Source organism: Sparus aurata, chromosome 12 (genome assembly GCF_900880675.1).
Source record: "Sparus aurata chromosome 12, fSpaAur1.1, whole genome shotgun sequence".
NCBI classification, from domain to species: domain Eukaryota; kingdom Metazoa; phylum Chordata; class Actinopteri; order Spariformes; family Sparidae; genus Sparus; species Sparus aurata.
Genome location: NC_044198.1, coordinates 22245684 through 22262461, shown reverse-complemented (window position 1 = coordinate 22262461; position 16778 = coordinate 22245684). Strand labels below are relative to the sequence as shown.

Genomic DNA, 16778 nt, shown 5'->3' with positions numbered 1-16778 from the left:
GTTTTGTCCTCTATGAAGAACAGATTTCCACTGAAGTCTCGAATGAATATTCATTCTAAAAGAGAACTTTATACCTGTGACTGCAACAGCTTCAAGTAGCGCAGATCTCTGGCTACTGGTTACTCCATAAAGTTTTATTTCATATTCTGTCGATGCCTTCAAGCCTTTGATTCTAGAGCCAGTGGCATCTCCAGGAAGTTGGACCTCGCTCACATCCCACAACCGCTGAGTGTCTTTATATTTTACTGCGAAACTATCATAGAGACTGTGAGCCTTCAGTTTCCATGAGAGGTCAAATCCATCAGGCGTGATGCCCGAGACTGTCAGCTTTCCAAGCTCGTCCTCAGGCTCCGTCCCAGAAAACTGGGTCTCGGAGGGGTCTAAATACACAAAGCTAATGACATTGTCCTCCGAGCCTGTAGGAGTCGTTAGCTCACGGTCATCTGAGTCAGCTAAGTAAAATGTGAAAGAGGCTACGAGAAAAACAAAAAGGCACAAATCAAGAAAGCTTCTTTAAGTTGAAAATACATCCGATTTTCTTTGGGTTTGTTGGCTGCACCATTATTTCAAGATCATCAAATCAGACATAAAATCGCAACTTGTAATTCTAGAATTTTAAGTTGAACTCTATAATATACCAAGTTAATGATGATGGACTTACAATTAAAAATATGAACAAACTTTGGAAGAAATTCTTAGGGACCTGACAGCTTATTTTTCATGATGAATATCTTTTTTTTCCTCCTGAAGGAGTATGTTAGTGTTTATTTTTTAGATCATATTGTGGTAAAATTATCTTCTACCCACCTGTGGATGCAGAAAGTGTGACAGGTGTGCTCCTCTTGTGCCCCCTCTCTGCAGTCAAAGTGATGCTGTAGCTCATTCCAGGAGTCAGGTTGGGCAGGACAAAGCTGGTTGCTGTGGCTGGGATCTCCTCCTCCTCAACCTGGCCATCTTTGGAGACGTACACCAACCTGTACCTGCCGACTTTAGCCCGAGGTTTGACCCACCTCAAGGTGAGGGACGTCTCTGTGGACTCGACGTCCTTGAAATCAGTGGGAGGATCGATGTCTGACGGGAGAGAAATTAACTGTTAATGTGACGGATGGTAAATTTCACACTCAAACACTTCCCCCCCATATGATTCATTTCGTCACCCAATTTGTATCAACAAACTTGGCTGTCTGTGTATTTATGAAGAGGTGTGAGGAAGACTGTTTGGACAGCTGCTCGGCAGCCTCTCTCACCAGTCGCGGCGTTTGTGGTAGCAGGGAGGCTCTCTCTCTCATTCTTTACGGCTGTCACACCAATTCCATACTCTATCCCAGGCTTAAGCCCTGCCATTTAGACAGATAGGAGGAAAATTACCACATGGCATGACTGATACAGGTTGTGTATGTTGGTAATTTATAATGTTAGTCTCTTTGACTCTTACCAGTGATAGTAGCTCTTGTGGTGTGTCCTTGTCCTCGTGGGAACAGCTCCTCACCATGAATCGCTCCAGAGATGGGACTGTATTTCACCCGATAGCTGCCAACGTCAGCCTGACTGTTTGTCCACTCCAGAGTGATGCTGTCGTCCGTCTGCGACACAGCCTGAAGACCCGTGGGAGCATCCAGGGCTGCAGTGAAGACATTTTTAATCATGTGAGGACACACAACTTTCTTGTACACTTATACAAACACACTGAATTCATGACTATTATTGGAAATTGGGCCATTCCAATTTGCATTATAAAAAAACAGGTTATAAAGAATCACTGGACTTACTGAAGTGTTTTCTTTTACAAGAAGCTTTAAACTAAATAAAAATATGAAGTAGAATCTGCTATCATGAGCCCACCTGTAGTGAATGTGGCCGTCACTGGGTCACTTCTGATGTCTCCACTCCTGGAGATGAGTGACACCTTGTACTCAGTGTCTGGTCTAAGACCGTCAAGGCTGTACTGTTTGTCTGGGGGCAAAATCTGCACTCTGGTTTCATCTGAAGGGTCGGAGCTTGGCCCGTAAAACATGGTTACTCTCTCAATAGGAGCCACAGGCTGAGACCACCCAACAAGAGCCGAAGAGTCCGTTACATCCTTCACATCCACCTGCCGGGGGCCGTCAATCTCTGGGATGGAAATTCAGGTTAGAGGGACAAGGGTGTGTCAAAGTTTAGTGGGACATCAAGTCATGAAAAGAAGAAGTGAGTTCTACCTCACTATCAAACTGATGGTGATGAAATCACTGAGACCCAAGGGCTAACTCATTATAAAAATCACTAAGAACTGAGACTATGATTGTATGGAAGTGCAGACGAAATGATGCCCAGCATTAAAATCATACAGAGTATAATATCTATAATAATAGAAAAATGAAAAAGGAGAAAACTAATAGCCATGTTCATTATGTAATTCATTACAAACACCCCTGAGTATATCAGAGGGAATTGTCAGAATTTAAGTAATCCCCTTGTTTTTTACATCACGCCATCTTCAGGTCAAAGTTTTCGTTTATGCCGAAACCAAAATAATGACCGTGCCTTATGCTTCAGCTTTACTTTGTATTCTGTCATATGTTTTATCCGTTGTGCACAAAACAACCCTTATAAGACTCAACTTGGCTTTTTCATAAAACAAAGCAATAACTTGGATCAACACAGGAAAGGCTATCGTGAAATACTTTAAGATTCCCATTCACTGACATTGTGTTTACTACCTTACAAATCTCCTGTGTCAACATATGGAAGAGACATCTTTCCTCTATGTTTCTGAGCTGTGTGAAAGGACCTCTGGGGGTAAAAGGGTACAAAAGGTTTAACCTTTCTTCTATCATTCATTTCTGGGAGCATTGTCTCGTTTCAGCCTACACAAATAAATGACATCAGAAATGAAATGGTTTGATGCTCTGGGAGTCCATCAGCACAGACTTGTAAACTAAATGGTTTTTCCTTGCACAATGAAAGTTTTTCAGCCTGGCGTATCATATCAATTACATAAGCAACTGGAAGCATTTCACAACGTAATGTATGGAGTAACACTGCAATAAAAGCTTCAGAGAGTGGAGCATGAGAGCTAAGAGCATGATTTAGTGAAAGTGGAAAAAAACTACTATTACATGGTCATGCTAGGCTGACATTCAATGTGTTTGAGTAATCACTCTTTAGGTAAAATCTGTGAGAAGAAACTGTGGCGAGCCAGCTGGGATTTCCTGTTGTTACTCTTCATTATGGAATTTCACTTGTTGAGACTAATGTATTTTTTTCCTTTCTTTGTGCTCCAGTGAAGTCAAAGTTTTTCACATCCTTCCAAAGTAACAGCTGCCAGACAGAGTAGGAAAATGAAATGCCAGCTGAAATGGATATTAGTAGCAAGTGGATGTTTTGAGACATCTATGATCTCATCGGTTAAATCTAGCCGACAACTCTGACACTCACTGGTAGTGACTTTTTTGGATGTTTGGGGTCCTCTGGTGTTGTTCTTGATGATGTTGATGGAGACTTCATATTCCTGGCCTGGTCCAAGGCCTGACTGGAGAAACTGGTTTTGGGCGGATGGGAGGGTGCTCATGACTTTTCCATTTTCTTCTTTCTGCAACGACACAAAATGCATAAACTAATGTGAGATAACCCTAACCCTTTTCAGATTCATCAATCCATGAAGTTCTCAGCTTACAGAATTTTATGGATTGAAACTACATGCAGCATTGATGATTTGTCAATGTATTCACAACATATTCGCTTTAAATTTCCACAGCAAAGGAAATGTGTGAGAGGATTGATAGCCAACACCTTGCTGACTGAAAAGTGCAATAAACTCCATCACACAGCCCATTATCACAATTAACATGAAGGTCAAGAAAGGACAACATCTTGAGTGCCCAAGAATGGATAAAAACTTTCAAATGGACTCCGACTTTTCAGCTGGCACAGCTAAATAACTGGCTCGGATTCTGAGCAGCACATTTACTCGCAGTTCTTTAACATCCAGGCTTGCCTTCGCTAAGTTTTTCCATATGTCACAGCAATTTTAATGGTTAGCACTGACATAAATCCATGTTTTGCTGAGACATCCAATAAGCTGGCATTGCTCATCACCTCTTACTTTTTCCCTGTCAGTTAGTAAAATCCCGGGCACGCTTTCAAAAGAGATGGGCACACTGACCGTGTTGCGGAAATAGATCTCCCAGCCATCAAAGGAGATGTCCAGCTGGTCCCATACCACCTCTACTGATGTCTCTCTCACTGATTTAAATATTAATCCCTCTGGCTGTGGAAGATCTGGAGGGATGGAAACAAAACAGTTATAACCATTGATAGCTAAGCCACATAAACTAGCATTAGGACGACTATGATATACCTGTGGCCACCCTCGCGCTCACAGGAACACTCCTCTTGTTGCTCAGAACAGCGTAGACATTGATCATGTACTCGATGCCTGGTTCAAGCTCTTTGACAGTGGCAGCAGTTTTGTCTCCTGACACAGCGAACTCCTGGAGAAGACCGCCAGGACTGGTGGGCACGTACGTCACAAGGTACTCCGTCACCAGCATCTCGTTCTTCCAGGACAAGTCCACTGTGTCACTGGTGACCTCGCCAACAGTAAGATCCTTTGGAGGAGACACTGGAAAAAGCAAAAAAACTTTGCTGAGGGTGTTTTCTTGGATAGATTCTCATGCCCTCAATCACACAGTATCCACCCCACAGAGCTAATGCAAACTCCAGAGCCACATCTGGCTGTGGTGTGAACAACTGCCAGAAGAGTGCGAACCAAGTGCACAGAATGGCAATACACAAACCAAAAACTTTTATATTCACGGAAATACTTTTTCTCAAGATGAGTGGGGAGTGAAATTGGAGAATAGAAGGAAATTACATCATTGTGGATTTGCTTTTATACAACATCTAGTTAACACATGGAAAATTTCAGGACTTGTGAACTGCCAAATGCTTTTTTTGGTGTTTCTGCAGTGAACTGAGCAGAGCTCCTTACCTTCTGAGCAGTCCTCTCCGATGTAGCCCTCATCACAGACGCACTGACCATTCACGCAGCGGCCTTTGTCCTGGCAGTTGTTCAGACAGCTCAACTCTGCACAGCTTTCTCCTTCATATCCACTCTCACACAAGCACCTTCCATTGATGCAGCGACCCCTGTTGTTGCAGTTCCCTGGACAGGAGAGCACAGAGCAGTCGTCTCCTGAGTATCCTTCCTGACATACGCAATTGCCATCGACGCAGTAACCCCGGGCCAGGCAGTCGTTCAGACAAGCTTTCTGACTGCAGTCTTCTCCAGCAAAGCCTTCGTTACAAACACACTGCCCGTCGATGCACCGGCCACGGTTTTGGCAGTTGTTGGGGCAGCTCAGGTCACCGCAGTCCTCGCCAGTGAAGCCTGCATGGCACATACAACGTCCAGCAATACACTCACCGCGGCCATAGCAGTTGGAGGGGCAGGTCCTGATGCTGCAGTCCTCACCAGCGAAGCCTTCCTCACACACACACTGGCCGTTAACACATCGCCCCCTGTCCAGGCAGTTGCTTGGACATGAAAGCTCTGCGCAGTCGTCTCCCTGGAAGCCAACATCGCAGGAGCACTGTCCATTAATGCACTGGCCTCTGTTGTTGCAGTTGTTTGGACAAGCTAACTGACTGCAGTCTTCACCTTGGTAGCCTATGTGGCAGATACACAACCCGTTGTAGCATGTGCCTCTGCCGTTACAGTCGTTGAGGCATTTGAGCTGAGAGCAGTCTTCTCCGCTGAAGCCGGCATGGCAGTCGCACTGGCCATCTACACAGAAACCATTACCGTGGCAGTTGTTGGGACAGGTGCGTTCTCCACAGTCCTCCCCGGTGAATCCCTCATCACAGTAGCAGGTGCCATTCACACAGCGACCCCGGTCGTAGCAGTCTTTGGGGCAGATGAGTTCAGAGCAGTCGAAGCCTGTCCAGGGTTCATCACACACGCAGTCTCCGTCTTCACATCGGCCGCGGCCTAGGCAGTTGTTGAGGCACTTGGATTCAGAGCAGTCTTCACCGAAGAAACCATCTGAGCAGATGCAGGTACTCCCAACACACTGGCCGTGAGCTCCGCAGTCCACAGGGCAGACTTCAAGTGTGCAGTCTTTTCCGGTGAAGCCCTTGAAGCACACACACTTTCCGTCAACACAGCGGCCTCGGTTTTGACAGTTATTGGGACACTCCGGCTCAGTGCAGTTGGGTCCCTTCCAGCCAGGCTCACATAAGCAGCCGCAGGTTTCAGAACTGTAGTTTCCATGACCGTTGCAATAGGGCTTAGTTCCCACCTCACCTTTGAAAAGAAGATAAAGACATTTTTTGTATGCATTTGCTGGCTGTGCCTTGTCCTGGTACAAATGATTTGATTCAATCTTTTCTCCGCAAAAGTTCTTCTGTCTGGAACAAATTTACTAATGACATCAATCCGGGAAAAATTAAGTTCTCTTTCAAAAAGTCAATCAAAGCAAAACTATATATCCACTTAAAGATGCGATTGCATTTTTAACTGTTTTGGTGCTCTGAGTTTTTTGTTTGAGCTGTGCATTTGACAATTTTGTTCTGTTTCTATTGCTTTTGTTGCTTTAGCTGGTCCGCTTTTTTGTATGTTTTCTGGTCTTTATACTGGGCCTTGGATTGTGAAAGCTACTGGGGTCCCATTAAAGATTTAAGAATTGAAAAGTTCTGTGCACTGTCATCTCTGTGGCATTGTATTTGATTATTGTGTAATACATGACTGCTGTATCTTCTGCATAAGCAATAATCAATTGGCTTTTGCTGTTATCACAGAAATTCACCAGCTGAATTTGGTTCCAAAAAACCAAAACTGACACTCACATGTGTGGCAGACAATTAGGTTAGCATAAAGTTTGGAGACATGGGAAGGCAGCCAGCCTGGTTCTGTCCAATGGTGAAAAAAATCCACTATGAACATCTCTAATACTCCTAAATCTATGTTATATCTTGTTTGTTTGATCTGAACGTAAAAACTAGAAAGGATTTAAAAATAATTATTTTCTTTAACCAGTTCTTGGTTGCATCCGTGAGCATGACTCTTTTGTTCTTTATGTTAAACTGAACTAATCAGAGCTAATTAGACAGCAAATACCCCAAATTGTGAATCACTCTTTAAGAGTGCATCATTATAGACATTGTCTGAGTCTGAGTCTTATTTTAGCAACTACAAAACAAGACTTCTTACTTTCATTGATATTCAGGGACTGCATTTCACAGCATCTCACATTTGAGTCGAACAAAGCCCCATTCAAACTAAGTGTTGAGTTGTCGGAGTTTTACACCCCCACACTGAATTCCCAAGAATTCAACAGATGAATGACACAGATTATACTTACACAGACTCATCAAGTTCTGTAGTGTTCTCAGGGTGGCACTTTACAATGCATTTTTAGAGAAATAAAGGATTATTTCACTGTTCTGGCTGCAATCTATAAACTCATAAGACTTGGCACACCTACCTGTGACCTGTGCACTGCAACATGCCCTGTCACCATTACAATGATCCCTCAAAGCTGAAACTTCTCCTTCAAGCATCTCCAACCGGCTCATGAGGTCTTTGAGGCCTGGCATGTTTTCAGTACAGCCACAGGCCTGCCGAGGTATGTTGATGCGATGGGTGAAGACTATCTGGTTCTCTCCATCGACGGTATGCTCAGTGGCGTGATGGCCTGGCGACAGTGCTGCATCTTTGGGCTGCAGCTGCATGCTCTCTGGAGAGTCCAGGTTCACTGAGCACAGGGAGCTGGCGGGAACATTGATGTTGTAGACGTGGTTGAAAACCACAGGATGGCCTGCACTGGGGAGGGTGATGTTGTGTTCTTCAGGTAAAGCCATAGTCTGTCGTCGATGCCGAAGGATTTTCTTCACGAGCCCAGCGTTTGATAAGCCGAGCAAAGCAGTCAGGAGGAGGCAGCCTAGAAGGCTTCTTCTACCCATGCTAGTTGTGGGACGTGGATTTAATGAAATATCAGTTTGAACCTCTAACTAGGGCCAGTCCTGGTTAATGCTGAAGGTTCTGGAAAACAGAAAGAAAGTAATTCACATAAATGCAGTTTTATTTTTATATAGAGCTGCAACAATTAGTCAGTTAATATTAAATTAATTGGCAACTACGAACAAAATCCAAGATTTTCAAATATGAGAATTTGATGCTTTTCTTGAATTTAAACAATGGTAATCTGACAATTACTGGGATCTGTTTTTAAAAACATCTTATATCTGCAATATATAGTAAATATTAGTTAACTAACTTAAATGACATCCCAATAATCAGACGTGAGAACTGGCCCACACCTTGAAGAATGGAGTTGGGTAAAAGAAATTAAAAAATAAAGAATCAGACATACATATTTTCCAGCAGTGGTTTTTAAGCGGTGAACCCTTAACAAAAGGGCACAAATAAAATCTGACGGATTGCAAAATAACAGGAAAAGCAGAAAATACATATATTTGCTGCAAAAAATCCTTTAATTTTAATCTTCATAAATTACTGGATAATTATATCTATTCAGGCCTCTAAGAAATGTATATGTTCTATTCATCCCATTGGGGATGGTCCAACTGTTTGTTGGCGTACCATCACAAACATATTCAAGTGTGTTTTTAGAACAAAAAACAAAGTCAGAGGTTCCAGGATCTCCTCACTTTACTCAAACAAACATCAGACTTTTTTGTGGTCCACAAAAGTGTTTTTTGTGACTCACTGATTATTTACCCTTTGCTCCACACAAGTACCTGAGTCACTGTGCTGAAAACAATGCAGCAAGCAACAGTGGGTACTGACATCTGCGCAACAGAGATTTATGTGGTAATTTCATTCATTTCAAAACCATTGGGAAACCGGAAACAAAGAAATACTACTTTGATAATTGTCTTCACGTGTGTAGAAAAAAGTTAAACAAGCAAAAAGCACAAAAACGTAGTGTTAAACTGCCCAAATTCATCACAACATCAAGAAAAAGTGTTCTTACTGCTGCATTAAAGGCTTTGATACTAAGGAATTCACAGTTGTGCTGGCACATCAAGTTTCTTGCAAAGTACTCTTACACATATTTGAAAAGTCTCAGCTGTTGGCTGAAATCCCGTATATAACATTAAAGAAAAGCAGAATTGGTCCCATTCACAGGACTCCTTCTGGCCCACGAATCTCAGATGACTTCATCAGCAAAACACCAAGAGCGCTATAATTTGTGAGAGCCAAACTACTGTAGAACTAATGAGAATTTTCTCCAGCAGTGTGGGAAAGCCTCCCTAGATTACTCAGTGTTGAGTTTCCAGAAGAACTGAGTAAGCACGGGAAATCAATAGACTGTACCACAATGACTTCACAGACTGTATTTGTGTACCGGTCTCTACCTCACTAATGGAAACATCTTTGCTTAAAGATTTTTCACATGTATCTCTGCTGCTATGACTGGGAGGAAGCCAACTATACAGTGCCTCTATAACGGGGTTGCATCTCTGCGGTGGAGGATTTTGTCCAGATTTTGTGATTAGTAGCGTCTGAATGAGCCTGCACAGGCAAACAAATGAAAAATGTCTTCCAGAAGGGAATAGTTCATGCAGTGAGGGCTATAAAAAGACAAGTGCTGCACCTGGATATAGATTCTCAAAGACTTCTGGAAACTGATACTGATACTCAGCTGCACATCTACTTTTTTCCCCCCTTGTAGTTAAGATTCAACTGAGTGTTTGTTGCATCTCAGTGTAACCATGACTGCATTCACTTTTGTTTCTCTTGCCATTCCCTTGACACTTCCAAATTGTACCTTCCAGAGATACAAAATCAAAATAGATAACAGCATTTGCACATAAATCAAAACCTGTATTTCAAAGTAATACCCACAAAACTGATACAAGATGGAGGTAAAAAGTATTTTAAGTTGTCACACGATGGGAGAAAAAACAATTCTTTATCCCAGAACGAAATCTGCTCAACCATTCAGCATCCCATCTAGATTTAGACAAATCTATAAATCTTTACAACGTTAAATGTTCCGAATGAAAGAATCTGGCCAAAGTTTGCAAAAAAAAATATCCACTGCATTCTCAATATTAGACCCAGCCCTTGAACCCATTTCTACCTTTGACCCCACACCACAGGATTAATGCCACGTTCCTGATATATCAAAGTTATCCTAATTTTCAAGTTTCAAAGCTTGACACACCTCTAGATACAAAAAACCTGGGACTTAAAATACAGAGAGCCTGAAAACTAACATACAGATGCACTGGCTGGAAAAATATTATTTGTTGGGCTCTAATTAACATGGGAATCTTCTTCCATCCATCCCACTGGACGTGACAACTCACAACAAGACTTCACTACTATCAACAGAAAGGTTCAGGATTAACAGGTAGGTTGAGCCTGTGTGTATTCACTTTTGCTCCAAAATATGAAGCACTTGCTGGTTGTGATGAATTTTCCTGTTAGGAATGCCTAAGATTTATATTTGTGAAAAACCAATAAAACAAATTAAGTAGCAGGAATAAACAAACTTTGATGTGACAAGTTGTCGGCTATTGGCCAACAGTCTTTGGATGCAGCGAGTGTCCTACTGGCTGACAGGAAATGTTGTGGTGTTGTTGTAGATCAGGGGAATAGCATGATGAGTGAAAGTTGTCCTTCACTTTCTATTCTTTTTGTTTTCTTGCTTATATTTTTGATGAAAGGCAGCATGATGGTTTCTCCAAAACAAAAATGATAGCTATGACAAATATTTTTTCTGTTGGGCTGAGGCTGAAGTATGAAGGAAGACCCCTGACATCAATCTTCTTTTCTTCCCTTTTATTGTCCCTGACCTTTGACCCCTCTTTCTCAAGCATTTTTTGCACCCCTTCATCTAATCTGTTAAAGACAGGGATATAACACTGAGCTTGAGTTTCACGAGTTCTCACACATCTGGTAAGTAACAGGATAAAGGTAAGTTATGGCTGGTGTTGTAAATCTGAAAACTAGGTCTTGTCAATATGTTTGTTCTCCTTTCTGCAAACTTTACAGGAAGCGAAGACTAATAATTTGCTCTGAAAGAATGAATCCTTTAAAATCCTCAACACAGCTCTTGCAGTAGGCTACATGTTTCAGCTAAAGATGTTCTTGTAGCTATTCTATATTTCAAATTGCCCCAATAATTTATACAAAGGTGATTTGATATTGTAGTCATTTCTCTATATCAATAGACAAACTCATTAAACTATATGAGTCTAATAGTGCTTGCAGTAAAAAGCCAAGAATCCATCAGTCAAAGCACCAGGGGTTGAGCGAGGACATTTCGTTTGACTAGGGGACATGGGAAGACAATTTGGAGAGAAAATTGAAATAAATATAACCTGTTCACTAAGCTATAATCCAGAATCGCTGTAGCTTTAGTATTCTTCCCCCATGCTGGCAGCGAGAAGGGAACTTTCCCGCGTGGAAAAGACAAACTGGGAATGTTGGCCCTGGACTGACGACATCTGTTTTGCCTAGTCAAAGAAAAAAAGAAAAGGCACTGAGGTACTTGTCCACATCGTGGCTCAGTTACTGCAACCTTCAGTAAAACTGAAAGTGCCACTGCATGCTTTATTCATTGAATGTTTATTTTGTTGTCTTTGATCAGCTCATCTGAAGGACTGCTCCTGGACGCTTCATCTCACACACTGATTCAAACCAGTCACATACATGAGAGCACAAGTGCAGCATGTCTGGCCTCATTTCTTATGGAAAACATTTGTGGCTGACAGCAACGTGTCACGACTCTGGTCAGTAGTGAATATTAATCCAGATTGTCTGCTTATTTGCTATTATGTGATATTTCAGCATTTTATTCACCCTGAATGGTAAAGTCATACTTTCACAACATCTTGAACAGCTTGAAATCCTCCTGAGACAGTTAATTGGACAGATTACTGAGGCACAATAACAGAAATTGTAACAGCTCATGAAGATAGTACACTTTCCACACTGCTGCACAGATATCCTGAAGCAGTCCTTTAAGAATAATAAACCTGAGCTTTATGTGTCCCCAGTGGAGCCTGAGCAGGATGCACATTTCAGTTTCAATGTGCATCTACGTGCTTTCTCAATCAGCGGAAAAAGCTTAACAATTTGTAATAGGAGACTTTTTCTTGATGATTTGTTGCTGTTGATCCCAAACCCAAACATTTGGTAGTTCCAGCATCTCAAATTGGATGATTTGCTCCTTTTTCTTTGCCATATATGTTAATAAACTAAATATCCTCGTGTTTTGGACTATTGGTTGGACAATCAGAAGTCAAAGTCATGATTTTCCAAAATGATTGTAAAAAGGTGCTCGGTGGAGTTATCCTTTAAAACAAACAAATGTGTTTGTTTTCAGTGTCACCCACCAGATAGTACCGTGTGTACCCTTGAGGGCTAACAAAAATGTCGAGTGCATTTTCTTCCTAATTAGATATTTACAAAGTAGCCTGTTTAAGCACTTTTAATCTAGTTTTGTTTATATCCATGTTTACAAGTTTGTAGTCGTTTTCTTGCCACCTCTCGATCAGTGGAGCAATTTAACACCACTGTAGGACAAGCTAAACACAGAGAGGACCCCCATCAAAGAACAACACCATAACTCCATAGCGCTACTAAAGGTCTAAAGAAAATACTGGCAAAATTAACCAATAAAGAAAACCAGTTGGTTGAAGCTCTAGTCTACTGTCAGCGACTCTGTAAGGCTCTCAGGCTGAAAAAGAAACCAAACTGTTGAATGGATAAACTGAAGTATATAAAGCATATAGTCCATTTTGTTCTCTAATCTCACATGTGCATTTATGCTGTGCAAGACATCAGAAGATATTCCTCCACTTACACAACAACCATCTGTCCACCGCCCCCCTCACAACCAGCACACCTGATTCTCAACACTCTGGCAGATTTACAGTGTCAAAGGCCTTACACTGACACAGCCAGAGCTGACACAGAACATGCAGTTATATAAGCATTAACTTTATTATTAATTTGAGTATTCTGTACTTTGAAATTATGTCCAACATGACTTAAATCGTCTTTTTTTTATGTAGAAGAGAGAGATTATTTCATTATTTGATGAATATACCCGACACAGTGCCCTCACTGACACTCAGTGTCGCCGCACTGACCCTTCGAAATTAGGAACTGGAAAAAATCTAACACACTCTGCATAAAACCCGGAGGCGTGTGATTCTGAATTATGATCTACCCCTGGCTTTTTCTGCAGAGGTCACGCAGAGGGAAACAGTGTAGGACAAGCCCTGGGGGAGCTCCAGCTACTGAACCAGCTGTCCCTCTAACTGTTCACCTAGACACCTTTCTCTCACTCTGCTGCACAGACACATCCCAGGACAGCCAACACATAGCAGAGAGGCTGTAAAACATCCTGGCCTGAATATCTGCAGATGGGACACGACATGGGTTTAGATAAGAGTTTGAGAATTGGCGGATGACACATAAAAGCTTAAATAATCTGGACAGAACACCAGAGGAGCTGAATGATTATAACCTTCAGCTGTAATATTTATATCTGAACTGAAGTTGAAAACCACTGTGAGCCAGAGTTGGATTTCAATTAGGCAGAGCTAATGGACTGAATGGATGAAGTATTTTTTCTCCATGCCCACACTGGCAAATCCTGCTACCCACTTTTCCCTTAATTTAATCTCCATGATGGAAAAATGACACACAATGAAAACTGAATTGCATTGCCCAAGGTAATGCAATGAATCATCAGGCTGCATAAACTCACCAGACACAAACACACATCATTTCTTTTAGCCCTCATGCACAAACACACACACACACTTACACACACAAACAAATGGACAGGTTTATTTTTAGGAGTATTGATCTATAACCTGAGAAAATTTTGACTGAATCTTTTTGGCATGAAGCGTATTGGCTGCGGGCCCTTCTACAGTGACGATCAAAGCGGCGGATAACACTTCCACATGTTCTCTCCCACAGCAGTCCGTCATCACCTCTGATCTTGCATTGGCTGCTATGTGTGTCTGACTGAGGAAGAAGTTGCAGTACACACAAAGAATGTACTTCTAATAAACTGTAATCGATGCCTTCTGGTGCTGTGGTACCCTGCGCTAGACTGAAAGGTACTGCTAAAAAAAAAAGTGTGCAACTACCACTATATGTGCCTCTATTTTTAAGACTCATTTCATTTAAAGGAAATTCAACTAAAAAATCATAAATAAACAAAAGTCAAGATATTTAACTATCAGGGAAATACATAAAAAGACATTCTTACTTGGGCAGGTAAGATGAGGCGCTCCTCCGGGTTTTCATGCATTCATTAAAGCCAAGAAAATGATGCTTTGCTCTGTTGTGTCACTGCTCTGTCTTGCAGCCTCTCCAGCAAGGTGGCAGCTCTGTCAGCCCTCCCTCAGCCAGCTCCTTATCTTTCCTCACAGCTCAGGCTGAGGTTCAGCTCCTTTAGTGACAGAGAGAGAGTGAGACGAAACCAGTGAAGGAGAGAGAGAGAGAGAGAGAGAGAGAGTGGGAGTAAATGTCTTTTAAAGTGTTTGGGTCAGACCCCCATTGCTTAAACTCCAACCCTTAAATAGCCGTCATTCTCCCTCCCTCCTCAGTCTTTCTTCCCTCCCTCTACTGTAACTAATGGATGCAGAGCTGGGCTGCTGCTGCCTTCAAATGAGATGCCAGTGTTACTGGGAGTCATGACAAAGCGAGCAGCGCTTGTGGTTGTGCAGGAAAATTAGAGGGGAAAGCCGGGAATGAGAGGAAAGTGAAGTCAGACTGTAGACAGAAGACAGACGATTTCCCTTTAACCATATTAACTTTGCAGTAATGACTTAGGATTTTATCCTTTATGATTAATGCTAAAGAAGTGAAGCAGATTCTTTGTTCAATTTACTCAAATATTGAATCAGGGAAAACCGCCCTCAATCACCCATCACCATGACTCTTTATTTCCATACTTATCACTAATCCCTCAGTTCATAAAAGCTCACAGCGTGAATCTTTCTGCAGCTCTGTGACAGTGATTGATATCTACAGCAGCTGAAACCACACTGTATTATACATGTACCAACTCTTAACTGAATAAATATGACATTTTCCTAATTGAATGGTTCCAGTAATTGTCCAGAAAAGTGGATGCCCAATTTTAAGGCCAATCTCTAATTCCTGGAGGAAATGTTTCCTTGCACAGACACAGTTATATCTTGCACAGACATGGTCATATGTCATACATTTAACAGATGGACTGAGCAGGAAACAGACACATTCTTAACTGTTGCGTCCAACCATCTTGGATTAAAATGAAAGTAAGCTGCGAGAAAATATGTGATATCAGTTGCCGTCTGTCCTGAATGTAAAACTGCAACACTACTTAGAGTTCAGCTGTGGAAGCAGGCAACACTTCACCATACGGCTGCTACACAGTTTAATCTTAATATAAGATTAGTTGAGGATAAGGCAGGTATCAGTTTAAACCTTTAAAGTGAGTCTGTGTAACTGGTTAAGATGTTCAAGACATGCTGGTTTGTTGCTTGTAGTTTATACTAAGTGTAAAACACCTTTAGATTCAGAAGATTATACAGATTAGGGAACTAATTCTTATTGTCATAATTGATTATGTGTTGATGACCAATCAATGAATCATTTGGTCTAAAAAATGTCAGAAACTAGTAGTGTCAGTTCTTTGCTGTGTAGTTTCAAGGGAAAATCATCTGACTTTCATTCGTTTGTGAGGTTTCAAGGATCCTACAAAAAATTGCGCAGTGACAAACAAACTAAACATTAAGATTGTGGAAATCTACACTAAGGTTTCATACCACAACTACAAGACTATTGGAGGTTTTTCCGTCAATGTGGTGTACTGAACAGCCATGGGAAACAATGGAGGGCAAGAAGCTCAAAAGGAGCAATGAAAGACATTCTCTTGGTACAAGCTGTCAAATGCTGTTTCCGTTGCCATCTCAACTGTGTTTTGCAAACCATATTGAAAGTAATGGCTGCAACCAAGGAATTTTATTCATGATAATTATCTTGTTCTATTCTGATTTCTCACTTGTTCATTTGAATATAAAACAGTAATAAACTCACACGCTTTAAGCCAATTAAACTCCTGTGAATAGTTTGTTTTTAGAAACCAACAGCTCAAATTCAAAAGATACTCAGTTTACTGTCAAATAAGACAAACAAAAGCAGAAAGTCCTATAAATGTTTGGTAATTTTACTGAATAAAAAAATCATCAAATTGTTTGATATACAGCCACTCATTTGTTTTGCATTTTTTTCCCCCAAACTATACAACTTAATTACAGAAGTAAATTGTTCAAGGTGTAAAGATTTCATCTACATTAAGGTAAATCAAATATGTAATACATTTGAATCAAAAAGTTAGTTGTGGTCTTGTTTTTATAAACTGGCCATAAGGAGGAGCATTTAAGAGTCAATGGACTAAAACAATAAATCCTGACTAATCTACCAGGACAACCGAGCTAAGTAGATTTGTCACTTTTCATTGCAGGTTGTTTGAGTCAGGTAAATGAACCCTCAAGACACAAAGACAACAAGTGTCTGTACTTCAGGATCCTATAATGCAAAACAGGAAATATATGCATGTCTGAGATGTAGTTCAAGTATGTGTTGAAGAGGTTCCACTCACAAGCCAGGGAAAAACTCATAAAATCTGTCACCGTTCTGTAAATCAAATATTCTCTTAAGCTTCAGAAGACCCCAGGGATCTGGTCTGGTGAAGAGCCCTGAAGAATGAGAAAATGTGGAACCAAGTAAATGGGTCACACTGTGGCCC

General features: G+C 41.3%; 1 protein-coding gene across 6 annotated transcripts in view; it reads right to left on the bottom strand.

The window, feature by feature from the left end:
* Positions 1-16778, bottom strand: part of LOC115592652 (tenascin-like) — a 47129-nt gene that overhangs the window by 16241 nt on the left and 14110 nt on the right. For 3 of the 6 annotated variants that reach the window (XM_030435672.1, XM_030435670.1, XM_030435674.1), the window contains 11 exons: positions 14250-14432; positions 7467-8023; positions 4973-6286; positions 4340-4603; positions 4145-4260; positions 3418-3571; positions 1843-2112; positions 1436-1621; positions 1248-1337; positions 808-1071; positions 75-473 (listed from right to left, as the gene is read on the bottom strand). In XM_030435672.1, coding sequence (XP_030291532.1) covers positions 75-473; positions 808-1071; positions 1248-1337; positions 1436-1621; positions 1843-2112; positions 3418-3571; positions 4145-4260; positions 4340-4603; positions 4973-6286; positions 7467-7944 — 3535 coding nt within the window. In that variant the 5' untranslated portion in view covers positions 7945-8023; positions 14250-14432. Of the gene's footprint in view, positions 1-74; positions 474-807; positions 1072-1247; positions 1338-1435; positions 1622-1842; positions 2113-3417; positions 3572-4144; positions 4261-4339; positions 4604-4972; positions 6287-7466; positions 8024-14249; positions 14433-16778 lie in introns of those variants that run through there. The other 3 variants (XM_030435673.1, XM_030435676.1, XM_030435675.1) reach the window with 2 other exon arrangements.